Source organism: Neopelma chrysocephalum, unplaced genomic scaffold (genome assembly GCF_003984885.1).
Source record: "Neopelma chrysocephalum unplaced genomic scaffold, ASM398488v2 Primary Assembly neopelma1_83, whole genome shotgun sequence".
Lineage (NCBI taxonomy): Eukaryota > Metazoa > Chordata > Aves > Passeriformes > Pipridae > Neopelma > Neopelma chrysocephalum.
In genome coordinates, this window is record NW_020897745.1 from 2,136,434 (window position 1) to 2,156,853 (window position 20,420).

The 20,420-nt window shown below is 40.6% G+C and overlaps 1 protein-coding gene across 1 annotated transcript in view; it reads left to right on the plus strand.

Moving 5' to 3' along the window:
* EIF2AK3 (eukaryotic translation initiation factor 2 alpha kinase 3) overlaps positions 1-20,420 on the plus strand; it is a 43,778-nt gene that overhangs the window by 15,552 nt on the left and 7,806 nt on the right. The window contains exons 3-13 of the mRNA XM_027691260.1: positions 6,474-6,668; positions 8,588-8,718; positions 10,588-10,822; positions 11,077-11,239; positions 12,125-12,262; positions 12,778-12,900; positions 13,489-13,709; positions 14,034-14,146; positions 15,199-15,321; positions 16,560-16,709; positions 17,687-18,458. Coding sequence (XP_027547061.1) covers positions 6,489-6,668; positions 8,588-8,718; positions 10,588-10,822; positions 11,077-11,239; positions 12,125-12,262; positions 12,778-12,900; positions 13,489-13,709; positions 14,034-14,146; positions 15,199-15,321; positions 16,560-16,709; positions 17,687-18,458 — 2,349 coding nt within the window. The 5' untranslated portion in view covers positions 6,474-6,488. The remainder of the gene's footprint in view (positions 1-6,473; positions 6,669-8,587; positions 8,719-10,587; positions 10,823-11,076; positions 11,240-12,124; positions 12,263-12,777; positions 12,901-13,488; positions 13,710-14,033; positions 14,147-15,198; positions 15,322-16,559; positions 16,710-17,686; positions 18,459-20,420) is intronic.

Consider the following 20,420-nt stretch of genomic DNA (forward strand, 5'->3'; position numbering starts at 1 on the left):
CCAGTTTGCCTCAGAAAGCACCTGCTCTTAAGTTTCAGGAGACTTACAGTCTTACTAATAAAACTTGCCATAAAAAAGAGGGGGATGGAATAATGTCAAAATAAAGTCTTTCTTAAAGCACTGTGCAGTTGGATTTTTTATTATTATTAAGGAGAACAGTTTTTAAAAGTCTGTTACCATGGCAGCAGAGCAGGCTGGCATCTCTGTAGTCAAAGCCCAAAGTCTTGTTTGACTATGATTAAAGTAAGAGTGGTATTTTAGTTTGCTTGTCTTCAGAAGAAGGGTCTGTTTGATTGCACAGCAAACACTATTGGGTTCGTGATCTTTTTTGAAGCTGGGGTGGCCTGGTTAACACAGTGTGATTCCTCCGATTCCCTGTGTGGCTCTTCAAGGGAGGGCAGAGGACAGAGTAGGAGTAACTCTTCTAAGGGCAAACTCAAGCTAAACAAGATACTGTGCCCCTGATGTTGGAAAGGAGAGTATAATTCTCTACTGTGCTGCTGTCATGTTGCTTTTTACACTATTGGTGTAAAAGACAGTTTTGCCGGGACCCTGGTGGTTACAACTGATCAGATTTTAAGATCTGAAGTGTTAAAATCATGACAGAGATGTCAACCCCTGTCATTTATTAGAGTTGTGGGAAGGATGTTGCACATGTTGCTTTGAGGACGGAGAAAAAAGGAGTTTGGAAATGAGTTCCTCAGTACTTATCCAGGCACAGGGTTACAGCAACACTTCATATGCTCATCGTACACAAAGTACAGGGCTGTGAAAGTTGCATTTATGACTTCTTTTCATGTATTCACGAAAATGAAATCGAAACTACAAGCTTGTGGAGTATGGGGGATGGTGGAAGGTGAAGAAGGACTGTAATAGATCTAAACTTGTGTCATAAGGATCTTAATGTAGGCAGGAGTTGGGAACCAGGTTTGGCCAGTAGACAGATGCTGTGAACTGTTGCTGGGTGAGCTGTGCACCCAGGTTAAAATCAGCCTGAGGTTTGAGACACGTCTCTTCTCACTGTTGCTGTGCAGAGCTGGTGTGTGTGTGCTCTTTCAGTCTGTCACACCCCAGCTGAGACAAAACCTTATTTCCATGGCTCCTCTGATGTGCCGCTCTGGCACAGGCTGACTCTTACCTGTTCAGAGGAGGAAGGCCACCTGATCCTGCCTCATAAACAGCTCAATAAAATACTGATTTATCCGATGTCCAGGTGCAGCCTTTCTCACGGTCCAGGTCCTGAAGCTGGTCTGGGCATGTGCTCTGCTTAACAGACACAGGAGGTGGTCAGGAACAGGTATGCACTTTGTAAACAAGTGTAGTGCTGAGATCAGAAGTAATGCCACTCACAAGGAAAGATTTTTCTAGACAAACAACCACCTGTCTGTTGGTATTTCCTGCTTCAGCTTCCTTGTTGCCCTTGAACACGACTCAGAAGGTTGTTTCACTGATGTAAATCAGGGACTCCCCTTTGCAGTCAATTTTCTTCTTTCTTGGCTGGTTAAACAGCATTGTATGCTCTGAAAAATACTTTGCTCTTTTACCAGTACTTTACACAGTGCAATAGCTTAACTCAACAGCCTTTGTTTTTCAAAAGATTTTACTAATGCCTGGGTCTTTGTTCTCTTCTTCTGGAAGTGGGGATGTTGTGGGCCTTGCAGAAGTTTGAAGACTCTAGCTGGCCCCGTCACCCCAGTGTGCTGCTGTTTCATTAGGGTTTGCCTGTTAGTAATACTAAAATGTCACCCTTGTAGTGTCCTGTGCTTCAGGATTTCTCCAGGTATCTGGAGGAAAAACAGGTGAATCAGCATCCTGAAATCTAAGGTGAAGAGGAGAAATAACCTCTTTGGAAGTCATAAACCGGTGGATCTGTGCAGATAATGTCTCTGCATGCTAAGCAAGAAAGAACAGACAATAAATCAGTTCCTGACCAGCCTAAACTAGGGACATCTCAAAAAATGTGTGTGTGTGTGTGTGTGTGTATCTATCTCTAACCTGAAAATTTGTAAACATTTACAGTAGGAATACCTGCATTACTGTCTGTCTATGAGCTTTGGGTTTTTTATTTGTTTGTTTTTTAATGTGGAGCATGCAAGATGGCTTTCTCTTTCCCAGATTTGTTTGTGCAGACTCTTGTTTCTACCCTTTAGAACGAAGCTGCCATATGTGACTTTTAATATGTTGCCTAGATTAATTTTAAGGAGGCTTAAAAGACACAGTTCTCAGTGAGAAGTAGCTTTCTTAAGAGCATGCTTGATGTTGGCTTTGATCCTGTTTGTTACAGTGATCCTATTGTAGGGATAATCATAGAGGGGAAAAAAATTGGCGCCCTTATAGTTTAAGATCATATAGGTTAGTCTTAGTTAATTAGTAATTGGAATGAAGCTCTCACAGTTTATAGTAACAGCGAGGTTTGAAAACTACAAGCTGAAGTGTGAGAAAAACATAAAGGCATTAAATAAAGCTTCCTATTCTAAAGAAAATATTTTACTTATGCCTAGTTGTTTCCTTGAAGTCATTAGACAGTCCAGCCCATCTGTAAACAATACTATTGACTGTTTTGGCACCAGACTTGGCTCAGATGTGTCTGCACGTGAGCAGGCTTGATTTTTGCTTCAGATGATAAAGAGTGTTGGGAATGGGGTAGAATGTCACGTTTGCTGTTAAGCCGCTCCTGGAAGCTTTAGTACTTCAGCTCGTTTTGATCTCTGTTTACACATTTTTTTTTTCCCCTTTCTCTCTCTGTTTCCCTTTCCCCCACCGCTATAAATCATCAGCTCCCCGCGCCCATCAACCTGCCGCGGCACCTGGCGCACGGTGCCCTCCTTTCCAGTAAAGAGTCTAGACAGCAAATTCCCTGGTAGCGAATGCCATTTCGGATCGTTATTGCCTTTTCGCTTTTTTTTTGTGAGGGCTTTTTAGAAACTGCATTACCTCACCCGTCGGCCTGGAGATTGCGCAGCCCGCGCCGCTGATAGGGCTGCAGAGCCCCGCGCGGAGCCAATGGAGAACTTGGGCTTCAAACTCTTTAATGAGCGAAAAGAGCAGCGTCTCATTTAGGGCTCGATAGTTAATGTGGGTTTTTTTTCGGGGTTTTTTTAAGTGTTACTTCTGAAAGACAAGCCACTTAACAATTATGTGCCATATTGCTGACCGGTGAGGCTGAACAAATAGCTATTTACATTGACAGATCAGAGGAATGTGTAAGTGCATCGTGGTAACCTACATTTTCTGTGCCAAGAGATTTGCAGCTGACTGCCTGGGTGACTCACTCCTTGGATTAGGAGATGAGGTAATGCTTTTGAGATACAGGGTGATGTCATTCCTTTACCTGAGCTGCATGCCGATGCTAGTTGCTGGTACTTTCAAGGAAAGTCCCTTTGCTGCTTCTGATCTACTAGAGAATGAGCTGCATAATTTGGATAGGAGTTGATGTTATTATTAATGCCCTTCCAAAGCCTCTGGCTGAACTGCTCTTTTGAAAACCAGATGTCACCACAAGTGGCCGCAAATGGCCACAAATGGCTTTTGTTACATGTGTATATGGGCACCTGCAAGTGGCACATTTGCATACCTGCCCCTTTCTTCAAATAAAGCTGTTTTAGTAAAAGAAGACCTTTGCGGTAATCAGGTGCAATCCCTGGTCAGCGCTGTGTAATGTAATCCCTCTTACAGATAGAGTAATCTTAAAAGAAGGTGATTTTTCCCCTCTTCTGTTTCTGTAGTGAAATACCACGTTTGTGATAGTAACCCAAATATCTGGCTTGCACTTACTCATGGTCGGTTTAACCTCATCTGCTCCTGCCCTGGCTTTGTCCTTCACTGCAACAGCTCTTCCTGCTGCCTGTGCTCCCTTTCCTGATGTGTTCACCCATAGCAGTTGTGTCTTTTCTCAGCCTTTCCTTCCCAATGTCACGCAGGACGTGCTGCTCCCACAGATGCCCTCAAGGCTGGGAGCACGGGCAGGTGATCACAGAGCTGACCACACGGTGTCATCTGTCCTCCACAGCCTATGGGAACCGAGGCTGTGATGGATGAGTGACCCACTGCCAGGGAAGTTCTGAAGGCATGACTTGATTTGATCCATATCTTGGGAGTATTACAAGTGTGTGTTGCTGAGTGATCTTGATGCGTGCTGGGGATTTGGGTGTGTGATTCCTAGAAATGGCCAACGTTTCTGTGTTGTTTGCTAGTGGAAAATTTCAGACTCAGGACCCCGGAGCAAGAGCTTTGGGACAAGGGAAACGCTTAAGGTGACATGTGTCACACTGTCCCCAGAGCTCACAGTTGCCCACTGAGAGCCTTCCTTGCTCAGCAGCAATTCCTGGGCAGTTTCCACCGCTGCCTTCTCTCTTCACAAACTGATGGGGTGACCTGCAGCCCTTGGAGCAGGAATCTCATTTTGCTGGAGGTGAGCAGAGCCTCCAGGCTGCTGGCAGGTATATGGATCATGTGCAGGAAGAAACCTTACAGAGGATTTATTAATGCAAGGTGACAGCTGCACAGGCTAAGCATTGTCACCAGAATTATTACGCATTTTTGAAAGAATACATTACGAAAACATTTTGTGATATTACTGTTCTGTGATGCATGTTTTAACAAGGTACTCCACCATGGTTGCAGCTGCAACTTTGGCACTGGCATCTTTTGTTTTTAAAAAGGTGTTTTCCAAAATCTGTGTGACTTTGTTCCTCAGGATCACAAGGCAGCTCCTGAATATGAATGCTTATGTAAATCTTATTTGTTTGGTTTTTTTCCCCTGCTGATCAGGTGATTTTTACAAATGACCCCTCCCTGCCCCAGGAATGTTACCTTTTTTGTTGTTTTATTTCTGTGTGTCTATAGAGCCGCGCGTGTTTATTTTTCCTCCCAGATGGTAGGCCTTAATGCAACATTTATTGTGTATCACACATATCTCATTCAATGTCTCTTTCAGGATATTTGACCTTTTTTACCATAAGGTAAATATCTGGGATGGAAAGAACACACCTCATTTTGCTTTTTAAAGAGCTTCACAACTACTCTCAGGGATTTGTTTTTATCTTCTCTTCAATTACACATTGTGCTCCTGAGAGGAGTTTATATTTTAATTGTCAGTCATCGTGAGGCTTTTCAAAGCCAGAAAGTATGGGTGTTGAATCCTTTGGGGATCACTGTCGGGTAGCTCACCTGAATTTTCTCTGTGAATGAGGTGTGTCAAACAGTGTAAGGGGAGAGAGATATTAGTCATGACATGCACACGTTTACAACATCTGCCGTTCCCTGCCTGTTTAGGTGAATCCCAACTTTGCTTAATGCTCTTTGCTCATCTGTGACCCAGTTGGAGGAATAAAAAGTCTCATGTTAGAGAGAATTTGAATCATGCAGAAGATGTGGTTTCAGATCCTCACAGTGGTTCCAGAAATAATAACCAGAAACCTTCTGCATCTTTTGTATCACTTCGTAATACACGTGTGTGCCTCAGAGTCTGAGCAGGAATATTTTGTTTGAAGTGACTAACATATGTGAACTAGAAGTAGCCTTTAAATGCTAATGTTTAAAGTATCTGAATTTAATGTAATAATGTAGAATACTGCCCAAATGGACAGAGGTTCTGGAAAAGCATTGAAATGTTCCATGTTAATCCATATCCTCAATAGCTAAGATTATGTGGATAACAGTTTCTCACTGCTCTTGATGGGCACAGCCACTGTGGCTCCACAGTATTAGTTACGGTCCATCATGCTGATAATGAGTTTCTTAATAAGTCCCTTAGTACTCACTGACAATGACTCATACTTCCGAAGTAGGATCTCCTTGAAAATCTCACTGTAATGGATGAAACGTTGTATCCCTGTGAAGATTTTTTAATTTCTTTATTTTTTTTTACTTGTATGTTTAGGAAAAAGCCAGGCAGGTTTTAAAGGAACAGTGTGCTTAAACATAAATTCTGTGTAGTCAGATTTAACTGTCTGGAAAGGCAAAGGGGAAATGTGAGCTCTGATTTCAGTGATAATTGTTCTCCCTGCCTAACAGAACGTTAGATATTCTGGAGCAGTCATTAATTGTAAAAACAACCTCGGTTTTTCTTTTAAAATGCCGCTGTCTTGAAACTATCACAAAAAAATCTGCAAAACTTTGCATTTTCACCAGTGGTTGCCTCTTGGAGAGTGCCCACATCATATTTTCTGCAGTTTGGATGAACACTGACCTGTCAGCTGGTTGAGCTTTAAAATGTTTTGAAGAAGTGTCACACACTGAACTGTTTTTCAAATAAGAGTAGTGAAATATGGATTTGATTTGAAGGCCTGAAAGTTTTCTGTCTTCAGTGTGACTTTGAAAAATAAGACTCTGGGATATGAAACCATAAAATAGGACACTGGAATATAATAAACTGGACTTGCTTCTACAGCATTTCCATTTCCATTTGTGGTCTGTGTATTTTGATAAAATTGTGGCTAAATCATAGCTAACCTTCAGTTCAATTATTTTAGGTATTTGGAAATAAGATGATAATCCCTTCCTTGGATGGGGACCTTTTCCAGTGGGATCGGGATCGAGAGAGCATGGAAGCAGTTCCTTTCACAGTAGAATCTCTTTTGGAGTCATCCTACAAACTTGGCGAGGACGTGGTCCTGGTTGGGGGAAAGTCTTTGACGACCTATGGGCTGAGCTCCTACTCAGGGAAGGTAAGAGCCTGAAAAGTTGTCTTGTGTGTGTGTGTGTTTTGAGCACTGTCTTGCAAACTCTTGTAACTCTTGAGATTTAAGCTGTGGTACAGCTCCAGGGTATAACTGCAGGGCTAAAAGGGCAGAGTCTGAGCTTCTTGGGCAACAGCTGCAGTGGGCTGGAGTAGGTTGCATGGCTGAGCCCCTCATGCCATCTCCTCCTGCCTGGGAGCTCCTGCCGCATCCCCTGGTGCTGGCTTTAACCCTTGTCTCACCCTTTGCTCAGCTGATTCGACTTGCAAACGCAGCAGAGCACTGCCCAGTTTTTATTGGATTAGTTTTATGCTGGGTGAGCTGTAGGAAAGGGTCGGGGAGTGCCAGAGCCAGGACAAGGGAAGGGAACAGGGGGTTTGTGACCAGAGGTGAGGGGGAGGATAAGAGGGATGACCCCTTTCTACCAAGCTGGGAGAGGAGTTCAAGTTTATCACTCGGCTCTGCTTGAAATAAACTTTGCTGTCCAGCTTACTGCATATCAGTTAAGGCTTTAGGTGACACTTTTTTCATAACTAATTTCGGATTTTCCCAAACTAATGAGAAAAGAAAAACATTCAACATATTCAAAAGTTGAAGACTTGTAGTTGTTGTCAGTGTGTTTACTATCTCTCAGAAGAAGCTCTTCTTACATTGTAGAGTCATATGTAAAAGTTAAAAACTACTTGCTATCTGACTAGTACAGAAGGTGTTTTTCTTCTGAAACCCGCTGGTTCAAAATTGTATGTCCTGAAAGAGCACAGACGGAAAAAAGGCTAGAAAAAGCCCAGGAATTAATTGCATTATTTGGAGTCCTAGAACTGACATCCCCCTCCCCCTCTTTAATGTTAGATGTCCTTAAAGTGCTTGTAGATACTTTATGTAGTGAAGAAGAGACATTTGGTAAATCAGAAACATTGTTACATTTTGAAACAAGTTAAAAAATAGATTCAGTTAAAAAAATGTAAACTTCCCAATGTGTGTTTTCAGCAAAATTAGGATTTTTTTTTTTTTCATTTTCACCATACATTTTAATGTAGAACACTTCTATGGTGTGGTGTAGAGTCATCACTAGTGCTAAAGAGCATAGACCCAAAACAAGAGTTCATGCATTCCTTTTGATTTCCTCACTGGGCTCTGTGCACCAACAGAGACTGCTTCTCCCCCAGTGCTCAGGAAGTGGAGATTTTAATTTCTGGTTTTATTCCTTCTTTACACTCACAGTAGCAGTGGTGTCTCATAGGAGAAACAGTGCCTGACTCTTCCTTCTTAAGAGTTCGGGCAGTCTCTTGTCTTTGGCAGTTTGGTGTCAATCCAAACTTCCTAAGGGTGTTCAACTCCCTTTTCAAAATACAGTTGCTCATATAATACAAATTCTGTTTGAGATTTGGACTGTTGCAAAGTCTGTGTGACTGTGAGAGTTCAATAAGGTTTTCTTTCCCCTAAATAGCTGACAAGGCAAAGAGGAAAGGCTCTGTGGTATTTTATATAAATCAGTAGTACTTCATTTGAAGCTGATAGAGTTATGCTGAGACAAATATGACATGAAAGCAGAATTATGCTGTGGGTCTTGTAGGAATGCTCTTTTGATGTCCATAAAAATAGAGGGAAAAGAGAAAGCTGAGATCTCTTTCTGTTAGAAGTAGAAATACATGCAAAACATAGTCAAATGGTAGTCAAAATACCACAAGCTGTAAACTTTCTAGGATCCTTCGAAAATCCTGGTTCTGAAAAGCCCTTATCTCTTAAACCAGGCTTTTCAACATCCCTCAAGTCGAGCATCTAAAGTCACTGTGCTCGAAGTTGCCCGGCAGCCAAAAATGTGTTGTGAGGATTGTTGGCTTTGAATGTTGCTGTTGGTTACACTTGTTTTGAAGTTGCACAGGGGAGTCTCCTGCCTTGTCCCTTAGGTGAAGTACATCTGCTCGGCTGTGGGGTGTCGCCGGTGGGACGACGATGAGACGGAGCAGGAGGAGACGCTCCTGTTACACCGAACCCAGAAAACAGTCCGTGCTGTTGGACCCCGCAGCGGCAATGAAAAGTGAGTTCAGAGACAATGCCATAGAGTTCTTGATGCGTAATGTTTTAAGGATTTGACCTTCTTTTTACTCTCATCAGTTTAGGAATTGCACAGGGAGTTTAGATTGTTAACCAAAGGAATGCACCGGGCTGTTGGCAAGGATCGAACCCTTTTGCTCTTCAGTGCTTTTGAAAATGTCTTGGGCTTCAGTTTTAGAGTTAGACAGAAAAGATGAGAGTCAAATGACAGTTACTTCCCTTGTCCTTGCATACCTCAGTTTATCACTGTTCTGCTGCACAAGGCAAATGTCACTAACACTAGTTCTAACTGTTGCTTTTTGTACAAGAAGAGGCAGTTTAAAAGTCTTCTTACAACCTACTGATTCATGGTTAAGTTCTTCACCTACTCATGGTAGCTATCTCTGGTGGTTTTTTTATACTTAATGTCTTTAGCTTTCATTTTAAGTTGATATTTTAAATCATTCTTAGATCTGTGTTATTCATTTCATAATGTAGGTGGTCTGTTTTTTACAAGTTGTAGAAACTGGTTCAATCTGTGGCTTTCCTAATGCGGTCATGTTTAAGTTTTAATACATTAAGATTTTTATAAAGATACAGACATGTATTCTGCTAAAAAAGCCCACCAAAACCCATTTGATAAAATACAGATTCAGAAGGCTGGTTACTCTATGTAGATACAGTAACTCCCCAGCAATTTAGTGGAGGATCCATCATTCCTTGTTCCCCTGCTCCCTCTTCTGTTTGCAGCAGGATGTGACAGGTTGTGAGTCTGTAGTGTATCAGGGATGACCTAATGGGAACTCCAATAGATTAGAGTTCAGATCTGATCTGATCTGATCATCTCAGATTAGATGTCTGAGAAGATAAATCGGGGGTTCTGTGATTCTTGGAGACTGATATGAGCTGGGAGAGGTGTGTCAAAACCATAGTATTGCATCTTGTGCACCAGAATTCTCCTGTCTTTGTGGTTAGAAACAGAGGTGCCTTTCCTGGTGACATGGAATGAATGGGATAGATCTGAGGTTTTAATTCAGAGAAAGAAACATGTATGTAAAATATGCCAAACGTTTCCTATAAGGGTGTAAATTCTTTAAGGAGACTGTTTAGGCTCCTGGTGGTTGCCAGACTGATAAGAAACTCTGGATATCCAAACATACTGTTCAAGAATATTTACCCCTTCGTGCTGTTCAAGACACAAACTTTCCATCCTTTCCCATCTGTATCTTTGTTGGTTTACAAGAATTGAAGTTTGCTATGCAGTAAAACTCTGTGTTCTTTATACAGTTCATTATGTAGTTGTCTTTTTTGAGTGTTAACTGATTGGACACGAGTGGTCCTGGTTTCATGAAGTATCTGCCAAGAGATCTGTGTTAGGTTGTACGTTGGATTAAAACAAACAAAAAAAGTGTTGTCCCTTCCTCAGTTTGAAAAATCTTACATTTCCAATTAAATCCACTCAATTAGTGAAGAGGAATATGCCTTGTGTAGGATGCTGCTTCATAAAAGCTTTGTACTTGTTGCTTTCATCAGCTCCACAATGTTTTCCTACTAAGCAGACCCAGCTGTACTATTTGATGATTTTAATTGCCCTCTCCTTATACTAAACCTTCAATGGCATTGGTCCTACTTCAGCAGCTGTTTTCTCAGCTTAGCCATCATGTTAGGCAAGATTTCTCAGCTTGTTTGGTTTATGCTTTGGATTAGCACTCCCCTCCTGATACAGTTCTATTCATCTGACAATCTGAGAGTTTACTGTGAAAATATGGGCCAAATATAGGTAATTTAGTTTAGGAATCTTCTGGACAGAGGATTTGGGACTTCCTTGGAATATACAAGTTGCTTCTACAAAGTTTTTCTCTTTTTCTTTAAGGTGGAATTTCAGTGTTGGTCACTTTGAGCTGCGCTATGTCCCAGATATTGAAAGCAGAGCAGGATACATTGAGAGCAATTTTAAATCAACTATGAACAAAGAAGAAACAAAAATAATTTCAGATGTGGAGGAGCAGGAAGCTATGATGAAAGACACCGTGATAAAGGTCTCGGTGGCTGACTGGAAAGTGATGGCTTTTAACAAACGAGGAGGACATCTGGAATGGGAATACCAGGTAGGGGAAAAGACAGACTATTAAATATCACAAAAGTAGAAGTTTTGAAGATGTCTTTCATCTTGGGTTTCAGGCACTGTCTTTGTAAAAGAGCACACATCTGCTTGTAATTTTTTAACTAAAGTTCTGACTTTGAGCTGCTGCATCTGTTACAAAAATTAAAACAAGGAATTTAGGCACATTGTTTAGCATTACTCTTATAAAATAGCTCGTTAATACAACATTAATTTTCCAATTACCTCTCTCTCCTTCAGTTTTGCACTCCAATTGCTTCTGCATGGCTGCTTAAGGATGGCAAAGTAATTCCAATCAGTCTGTTTGATGACACAAGTTACACTGCAAATAATGAAGTACTGGAAGATGAAGAAGATCTTGTGGAAGCTGCCAGAGGGGCCACAGAATCCAGTGTTTATTTGGGTGAGACACCAATTGCAGCATTATCTGTAGTAAATGTTATTCATTTCCCTGTTGAGGTTGTAGTAAAGCAGATCTTTTTGTACTGATAGATTTCAAAACTATAAATCTTTTCCATTTTGGTTCTGAAATGTTCACTGCTTCGTAGTTTCAGTACATTGGAGAGAACTAAAAGTCTCGAAACTTTAAAAGACAGGTTTATAGCTAACAAGGCTTATTGCCTGCTGATTTGTACACTGATTGCAGTAACTTACCATGAAGAAAATTCAGATAAGATTTTACAGGACTAGGTTTTCATCCAGCTGTCAGAATTCATTGGATGTGGCTTGTAACAATTTGAAGTAATGGCCCCGGGTCCTCCTTCTCAGCTGTCTGTCTGTGTCTGGGAGGTAAATGTGCTTTGGTTTTCTAAAACTTGGTTTGTCTTTGCCTTTTTCTCCAAATCTTTACACCTTGCAGCTTTCCTGTTAGTGGTTAGAATAACAGATAAAGAATAACACTAGGAAGAAGCCAGATAGTTCCAGCCTCCTTGGTAGTGTCTGTTGAGGAGTAATCTCTACAGCATTAACAAGGGTAGGAAGTTTCAGAGGGGTTTTACCTAGGCAAAGCCCAAGCTGCTTTATAGCTCTTAAAAATTTCTGGCGTATTCCTGTAGCACCTGCTCTCCAGCAGTGAAAATGAGGTGTCCTGATCTCTTGATTTTCTAGAACAGGGGAAACACATTACTTGAATTCATCCAGCCTAGCAATCAGAGTAGGTATCTCTGGTTCTCAGAATATAAAGAAATATTTTCAAAAATGGTTTTAGCACATTTTACTGGGCAATTTTATTATGAGGGTGAAGAGAACTAAATCTAAAGACTAATATGCTCTCTGTTTTATTACTTAGGTATGTTCAGGGGCCAGTTGTATCTTCAGTCATCAGTCAGACTTTCTGAGAAATTCCCAACCAATCCAAAGGCTCTGGAATCCAAGAACGATAATGCAATTATTCCTCTTCCCAAAATCAAGTGGAAACCTTTAATCCGTAAGTAACAATTCAGAGTTTCATTTATTGTCTTAGCTCGGAAAAAAAACAGGACATCTTTCTGATTTCCAGTATGTTCCAAAATAACCTAATATTTCCAGCTGTAAAGCAGTTCAGGAACTATTTCTGTGCTTTATTAAGTGTTTATTTTTTTCTAATTAAATGTTTAATGTCTGCTTTCTTTTACTATGGATTTGACAGGGTCTCTTTTAATAATGAAGTGTTGGGTCTTCTAAATTGAATTTTTCAACAAAAAGGGGAAGAAGCTTTTCACAGTGATGTGAATATGAGTGAATTGACTCGTCCAAAACTACTCTTTTAGCAAGGGGGGAAGGTGTTAAGTAACTGTAACCTTAAAATATCCCTATTAATGTTTCCTTGCATGAAATTTGCTTCTCGTGGTCTGGTCCAAGAGGGATTTTCTAAGATTAGGCAATTGGAGTTCTCATTAAATTAATATGAGAACAGAATTTTTTGAACAGTACAGCTTAGAAAATTGTGTCTTTTCTGCTTAGATTCTCCTTCCAGGACTCCAGTGTTGGTGGGCTCCGATGAGTTTGATAAGTGCCTCAGCAATGACAAGTATTCTCATGAGGAGTACAGTAATGGAGCACTGTCAGTTCTGCAGTATCCTTATGGTAGGTGAAGTTCTAAATTTTAAGTGTTTCAAATAGGCTTACCCATTTATTGTCTGTGAAATTCGACAAATGACCAGTTGTTTGATCTTAAATACGTGTATTTTTTTTTAACATTCAATGAACTCTGGAAATCATTGTCCAAATTAGGATTTCCAGGTTGTGGTGTAGGTACAGCGAGTGCCACACGGAGCACTTCAGAGTGCCTGGAATTGCTACTGCAGAGCTGTTGTGTGTACTGCCATTGCCCCTGATAGTTGGTCCAAGTGGAAAAAGCTTGAGAATTATGTTATTTAGAATTTGCTAACAGTGCTACCACCACAGCCTGGTGGTGGAAAGTTTTCCATATGGAAGATATTCTGGCTTAAAGCTATCAGTGGTCAGGCCTTCTGAAGAGACGAACTTTGATGGGTGACCTAGTTGCTGTCCACCACCTTGATTTACTGAATTTGCTCATGTGCCATTTAAAATCATGGGGCATGCAAACAAAAATACCCTATGTCTGTGTAGGAAACCTTATTAATGAGAAGCCAAAATTGTTTTGTAGTTACCTGCAAGTAAATCTTGTCTCTCTGTGTCTTTCGTACACAGATAATGGTTATTACTTACCCTACTACAAGAGAGAGAGAAACAAACGTAGCAACCAGATCACTGTTCGATTTTTTGATGATACGAATTACAAGAACATTCGCAAAAAGGATCCTGTTCTCCTGCTCCACTGGTGGAAGGAAATTGTTGGCACCATCATATTTTGCATCGTGGCCACAACTTTCATTGTACGCAAACTTTTCCATCCCCATCCGTACAGCAGAGTAAGTGTTTTTCTCCTGAGTTCTAAAAGATTATTATTTTAGCTGCTTCTTTCAGTTTTGAGTTTGCAGTGAGTAATATTAATAAGTTAATAACTAATGAGATTAAAAAAATATCAAAAGCCTAAATTTATTGTTTAATCTGTCTGTGACGGCTGCCAGCTGCCACAATTTGCTTAACTGCTTCAGCAAGCAGATTAGACTGCTTCAACATCTTGGGAGATATTTATTTAATGCTGTATCTGGGGTACAAACTAGTTTCAGGTACTTAAGGAATTGATTTTGTTTGTTTGTTTGTTTTGTTCTTGTTTTGGAAACTGTGGTTAGCTGCGGAAGGAATCTGAAACACAGTGTCAGACTGATTGCAAATATGAACCCACTTGTGGAGATGTTAAAGACAACAGCTGGAGTGATGTCAAGAACTCTGGATACGTGTCAAGGTGAGCTCTGTCCAACACAACATGAACAGGGTGTTGTCAGTGTCACAACTAATGCTGTCTGGAGATAGAAGAGTAGGTGTTCACTTGTTCTTACCTAAGTACTCCTAGTCCTCTGACTGTAGGATGATCAGCAACCGACACAAAGAACTCTGTGACCCCATTACTGGCAGGAGATTGCAGTTATGATGAGTCTAAGCAATTCCAGAGAGTCAACAGGTTACATGTCATCAGGAAGGTTGCTGTCATATTTCTTACTGATATGCAAAATGGGAGATTGATTGATTCTTGAAGGTCTTTATCAGTGTTTACTCCCTCTGTTTCTGTGTTTTATGGTTTAAGGCAGAGAAAGGCAATTGCAGGTGGAAACAGATGACGTTTTATATACTCTGCACAATAAGCAGTCTATACTTGAAATAAAACCTTTGTTGCTGTTACAAAGGAGTTGGTTAAGATAGAATGCTTCATAGGGGCATGTCATGAAACTTAGTCTGGAGCAAATGTGACCATTTCCTGTACATTTGGATGGAAAACAAGAACTGGAGTATTTAAAGTGAGGAAAAATAAGAAAGGTTTAAGGACAGTGATATTTTGGAAAGGATATTTAGAAGGACTAGTTGCAGAAATAGTTATTTGGGGTAGGGCTAAAGGCAAATCATGATTCAGAAAATACTTAGCTGTCACCACCTGGTTTGGTGTAGAAACTTAGGTTACATCCTGGTGGTCCATGATCCAGTAAGTGTGCAACCTGATATTCTGAAAAACCTCTTCAGTTGGTCCAGTGCATACAGAATGGATCCTGCTGGGTTGAGATAGATACTGAATAAGGGCACAATCAGCAACTACCCAGTTCATAAATAGAGAACCATCTGACAGCTTCAGTGGGTGAGCAGGGAAAAACAAGAAATGCTTCAAGTCATTCAGCGTGTTTTGCCCTTACAGAACGACTTCGGTCGAAGTCATAAATGACTTTATTTTTCTATCTATACTAATGTATTTTTCTCCTCTACCTCCCTCCATTCTTCTGTCCCCTCCTCACACTCTGCTGCTCACAGATATCTGACAGATTTTGAACCAATTCAGTGTCTGGGTCGTGGAGGTTTTGGAGTGGTTTTTGAAGCCAGAAATAAAGTGGATGACTGCAACTATGCTATCAAAAGGATCCGTTTGCCCAACAGGTAATGAATGGGTTTGTTGAGACACAGAACTAATGAATGAATGGTGGAATCCTGTCCCACCCTGAACCATCTGCTCCTGAGCTGAATTCCCAGATATTTCATTGGGATGAATGGCACACTTTTTAATGGGGGGCTGACTTAGTTTTGGCATCAAGAATTTGGCATGTGTAATCACAGCAGAGGGGTGACCTGCTTGGCTAAAATACTTGGATAGCAGGACCCTTGTGACGATGCTGCAGCTCCATGGGAACTCCTGTGATTTCCTTGATGAATAGAGCCTTTGCTAACAGGACCAGTTATTGTAGCACACTGTTAATTTGCTTCTCTCCTTCCTCTCCTTACCTTTCCTACTCCACCTTCTCTTTCTTTTCTCTCTCCCTCACCAGCTTTTCTGCCTCCATTTGTCCGTTTTTTTCATTTTCTGGTCCCACAACCCCTACCTTTTCTCTCAGTCATAGGTGGTCAAGCCATGCTGCTGAATTACCCTACCCAGAGCTTGCAGCACTTCCTTTTAGTGGGAGATGGGAGACACTGCTTCTGGAAATCTCAAGTTAGAACAGCAAGAGGGAGGGGGTAAAGCTATGAAATCTAGAATTACTATTTTTTTGAATGTATTAAATAAGCGTGACTATTTAAGATTAAAAGTTTTGTTCAGAAATTTCAGGTAGCCTGAATTCTTTGTTTCCAAGCATATTCAAACCCATTAAATAAAACCATCAGACTTCATTTGATTCAGTTAGACTTATGAAGAGAAATAAATGACTTCAGTGAGACAGAAGGCTACCTGCTTTCCTGTCCACAGGACAGAGATAGTCCTTATGCAGTCTCCTTACATTATTCCAATTAAAAACAAATCCCAAGGTATTGCTGTCTGTCTTTTGTGTCAGTGTCTTCTATATCCCTGTAGAATATTGCTGTTCAGTGATTTTTTTTTCTGTCCCTGAGAACAGTAGAGAGGCAGATGAACCTTTTCTTCTCAGTTTTGCTGCCTGTAATTATGTGAAAAGGGATGACTAAATATTTAGCCACTGTGAGCACATACTGCTCTTCCACACTTCTAACCTAAAGGAGTTACTCTGGGGAATTTAAAACATACTTGTCTTTTGATGTGAAAAGCAATACTACTGGCCTGGTTTGTACTGGGGCAGCTTTTATTAAATCCCTTGCAGAAATTTATGTGCTGTGCTGTTGCTTTTTGTGACCGTGTCTCTCGTTGTTGTCCTCCCCCCAAATCCCAGGGAGCTGGCTCGGGAAAAGGTGATGAGGGAAGTCAAGGCATTGGCTAAACTTGAACATCCAGGGATTGTCCGGTATTTCAACGCATGGCTGGAAGCTCCACCCGAGAGATGGCAGGAAAAGATGGATGAACAGTGGTTAAAAGATGAAAGGTACATGGGGGTTTCTCTCTAAAAGTTAAATTTGAGATTGTACATCAGCAGAACTGGAGAAGTGGTAGAGGATCCAGGAGAACTGAGAGACTGTGTAGGAAAGAGTTATTAACTTGGCCTGTTAACTGTTCAGTTGAACAAGGTACAAATATATTGCCCTTCTGCATAGAGTCTCTCTATTTTTTGATCCTCTGTTGTGTCAGGGTCCTTCTTTCAGCTTAGGAAACATCATGTAGTTCTTAATTTAACTTGTGTAATTGAATCTTTGGGTGACTGGATTTCTATTGCTTTCCTCCTCTTTGTTATCTTGGTTTAGATGGATCTGATTCAGTACTCCAAGGCTTCAGTGAATTTATTTTAGCAGAAATATGCGAGGGATAATCAGAGTGACGATTTGTAAAGCTCGGTAGAAGTAGGTTAAAAATGGTAAATTAGATATAGGAGTTTAGAGAGTGTAAAGAGAAAGGAAAAAGTGGGTGTATGTTGGCATTTAAAGAATGAGGCCTAGTGCAAGACTATTGAGTGGTCTCATAATAACATCTTAACATGCCTCACAATTTTTAGAATACAGCGATCTTTATATGTCAGGCATCAAATTAACATTTCACAGCTGTAATTCCTCCAAGGCACTTTAAATAGTCATTGCAGTGCATGTTCCAAAGGACTGAATTTCTTTCAAGCTGAAGATAAGCCTGATTGCACATTGGGAGTCCAGGCAGCAGAGATTGCTAAATTTTCCTTTACCAACACTTTTGTCTCAATGAGAAAACATTATCCTTGCTAAGGCAAACGGATGCTAAATCCCGGTTGTTAGTGATTCCCACACTTTCGGTAGTGCTTCACTGTTACAGTATGACATGGGTCTCAGAGGTAGCAGTTGTTAAAATCTTCTGAAAATGCATTTTTAGTGGAATGAGTGGAATGATGGAACCTGCTACAATTTCTGTAGTATTGATCTCTCAATTTTTGCTTTCCAGCACTGACTGGCCACTCAGCTCTCCCAGCCCAATGGATGTCCCATCATTTAAGATCAAAACAGAGCCATTTTCAACGCAGGAACACATTGAAATTATTGCCACTTCATCAGAGGGGGTGGGATCTGTGGGGATACCCTGTGGTCAGTCAAATTCGTCTGAAAGCCAGTTTTCTCCTCTGGAATTTTCTGAGACAGACAACAGGGACTTAGAGCACTCAGAAGATCCACTGTTAAACCTTCAGGACAGTGTCCTTACGGGCTGTGATGTAGAAGACAGTACTATCAACAGTAATGAGCTGGAAAATTCCTCCCTGGAAATTTGCTCTTCAGCTGTTCCTGTTGTACACCTGAAGGAAGGGACCTCCTCTTCCATTGTGTTTGAAGATTCTGGCTGTGGAAATGCTTCTAGTAAGGAAGATAAAGTTGATGTTTCACATGATGAGAGTCTTTCTGAGGATAAAGGGAAAAGTACAAAGGGATCTGATAACAAGAAATCTGCTTCAGGAAGTCCCCTCTCTGTTTCTCCACCAAGGCCAACAAGTTTAAGCCTGGACCTTTCTAAAAATACTGCAGAAAAAGTCAAACCCACATCTCCAAAGGTGTATCTTTACATCCAGATGCAGCTCTGCCGGAAAGAGAACCTCAAAGACTGGATGAGCAGAAGGTGTGAGATAGAGGAGAGGGAAAGGACAGAGTGTCTACAGATATTTCTGCAGATAGCTGAGGCAGTTGACTTTCTGCATAGCAAAGGATTAATGCACAGGGATCTCAAGGTTTGTATTCATAGGTTACTGTAGAAAATATGTTGGATTTTTAATTTTATTCATTTATTGCCATGATCATCACCGAACGCCTGAACTTTGCACGTTATGCTTGTAATCGTTATCTCAGTGGCTGTGTCCTATGGGCAAACGTTTTCTGGTTTAGTACTATAGCATTATCTTTGGAGCTATCCTAACTTGAATTACCTATGCCCAAATATCTCACCGAAGTCTCTGGTGCTGTAAAATTCCTGGAACATTTTACTGACACAAATGGTATCACAGAGTAACTGTCCCTCTGCTACATTACAGATTTGAGCATCAACAGTTCCAAATTTCACTGATCCTAAAGCAGCAGTGCCAGGTTGGTTAGTTCAGGGTCAAGTTCTGCTTTAAACTGACAGATGATGAGTGTGTGGATAGAGGTAAAATTGTTTTGTATGTGGGAGTAATATGGCACTGGAGACAAATCCTGCTAAAATAGCTGACTCTTATCAGTGACCTCAGCGTGGGTGTTACAAAAGCTGGGTTAACGTCTGTACAGTAATCTGGAGGTGCAGTGCTCCAGGAAATAAACATTCATCATTGCTTATTGCAATTAAAGTCTTTCTTACAGCAAGACTTCTTGTAGCTGGCACAGATCAGTTGCATTTGTTTTATGGAATCTTTAATTCATGTTCTTTTGACAGGGTTGTTCAGTGCTGAACTGTGTGACAAAGCTATTTTGGATCCTGTTCTACCATTTCAAGTGAAGCAGATAATTGGCAATGTTAAGTTTGCAGTTGGACTCAATCTTAGAGGTCTTTTCCAACCTAAATAATTCTATGATTCTGTGATTGTATTTTCCTTCTTTGTGTAGCCATACAGCCTAAGAGGATGGTGTTACTCTTGGTTAGAGAAAGTAAAATTTGATTATTAGTGCTCTGGGATTGAAATGTAAACTGTCCTAGGGTTGAATTCTGAGTCAATGCCAACTATCACAATGCAGCTTTCTGCAGGATTCATAATATTTTTAATGCCTGATAGCATCCAGACAGTTAGGACTGGGAAAAGTGGTTTTAACCTCTGGTATTCAATGTAACTGAAGTCAGGAGTGACTTGTTGCACCTTTTCTTTCGTTTTGCTTATGATCCTCCTATGCTAGTGCCTAATTTTGCTGACATTTGAAGTACTGTATGTGTTACCAAATACCAGAATTCAACTGAAGAGCCCAGCTTAAGTTAATTTTATTAGCACAAGCTCTGAGAAATGGATCCCTTTTGCCAAAGTGGAGAGGCAGTTCCCATTTCTCTTTGCTTGTTTGGAGGCATTAATACCCACCTTAGTGGAGTCATCACTGAAATAGCTGTAACTGCTGTTGTAGCTTCTCAGATGGTGATCATTTGGTATCAGTAGAAGCAAAAGGTAAAAATGCCATCTCAGATGTGGCAGTAAAAGGGGATTCAAATTCAGTAATACTGAAAGGATATGTCAAAGTTAGAAAAACTCATTAACCCATCCAAGTATTTTCTTTTCCCATCAGCATTAGGCAATTACCTTGAACAAGTTATCTGAACAATCTTTAGTGCTTGAGAAACTGACCATAAAAGTAATTAAATCCCTGTACTAATATGTTGCTAGACATGTTAATTAATAACCTTCCTTAACAATACTGTCAGTTGTAGCTCCCTTGACTGAGATCACTGTTCAGTAAACTTTGTGCAGAGCTTCACTTAAAACTGTGTTAGTCTTAATCACTAGGTGTGGAGGGTTTTGTTGGAACATCTTAAAAGTTCAATGCTGGCAGCGATTTGAACAAGAGATTTAATTTTGTTTACTTGGTATAACCAACTTGGAAACTCTCTCCCTGAATGAACAACTTCCTCCTTCAGGAAACTTTCTGTGCTTGTACAGATGTTATTCTTGGATCCCAGAGTTTGTCTGTTATGTGTTAATTTGCCCAAAAAAACATGCAGTATATTTAATTATTTTCTG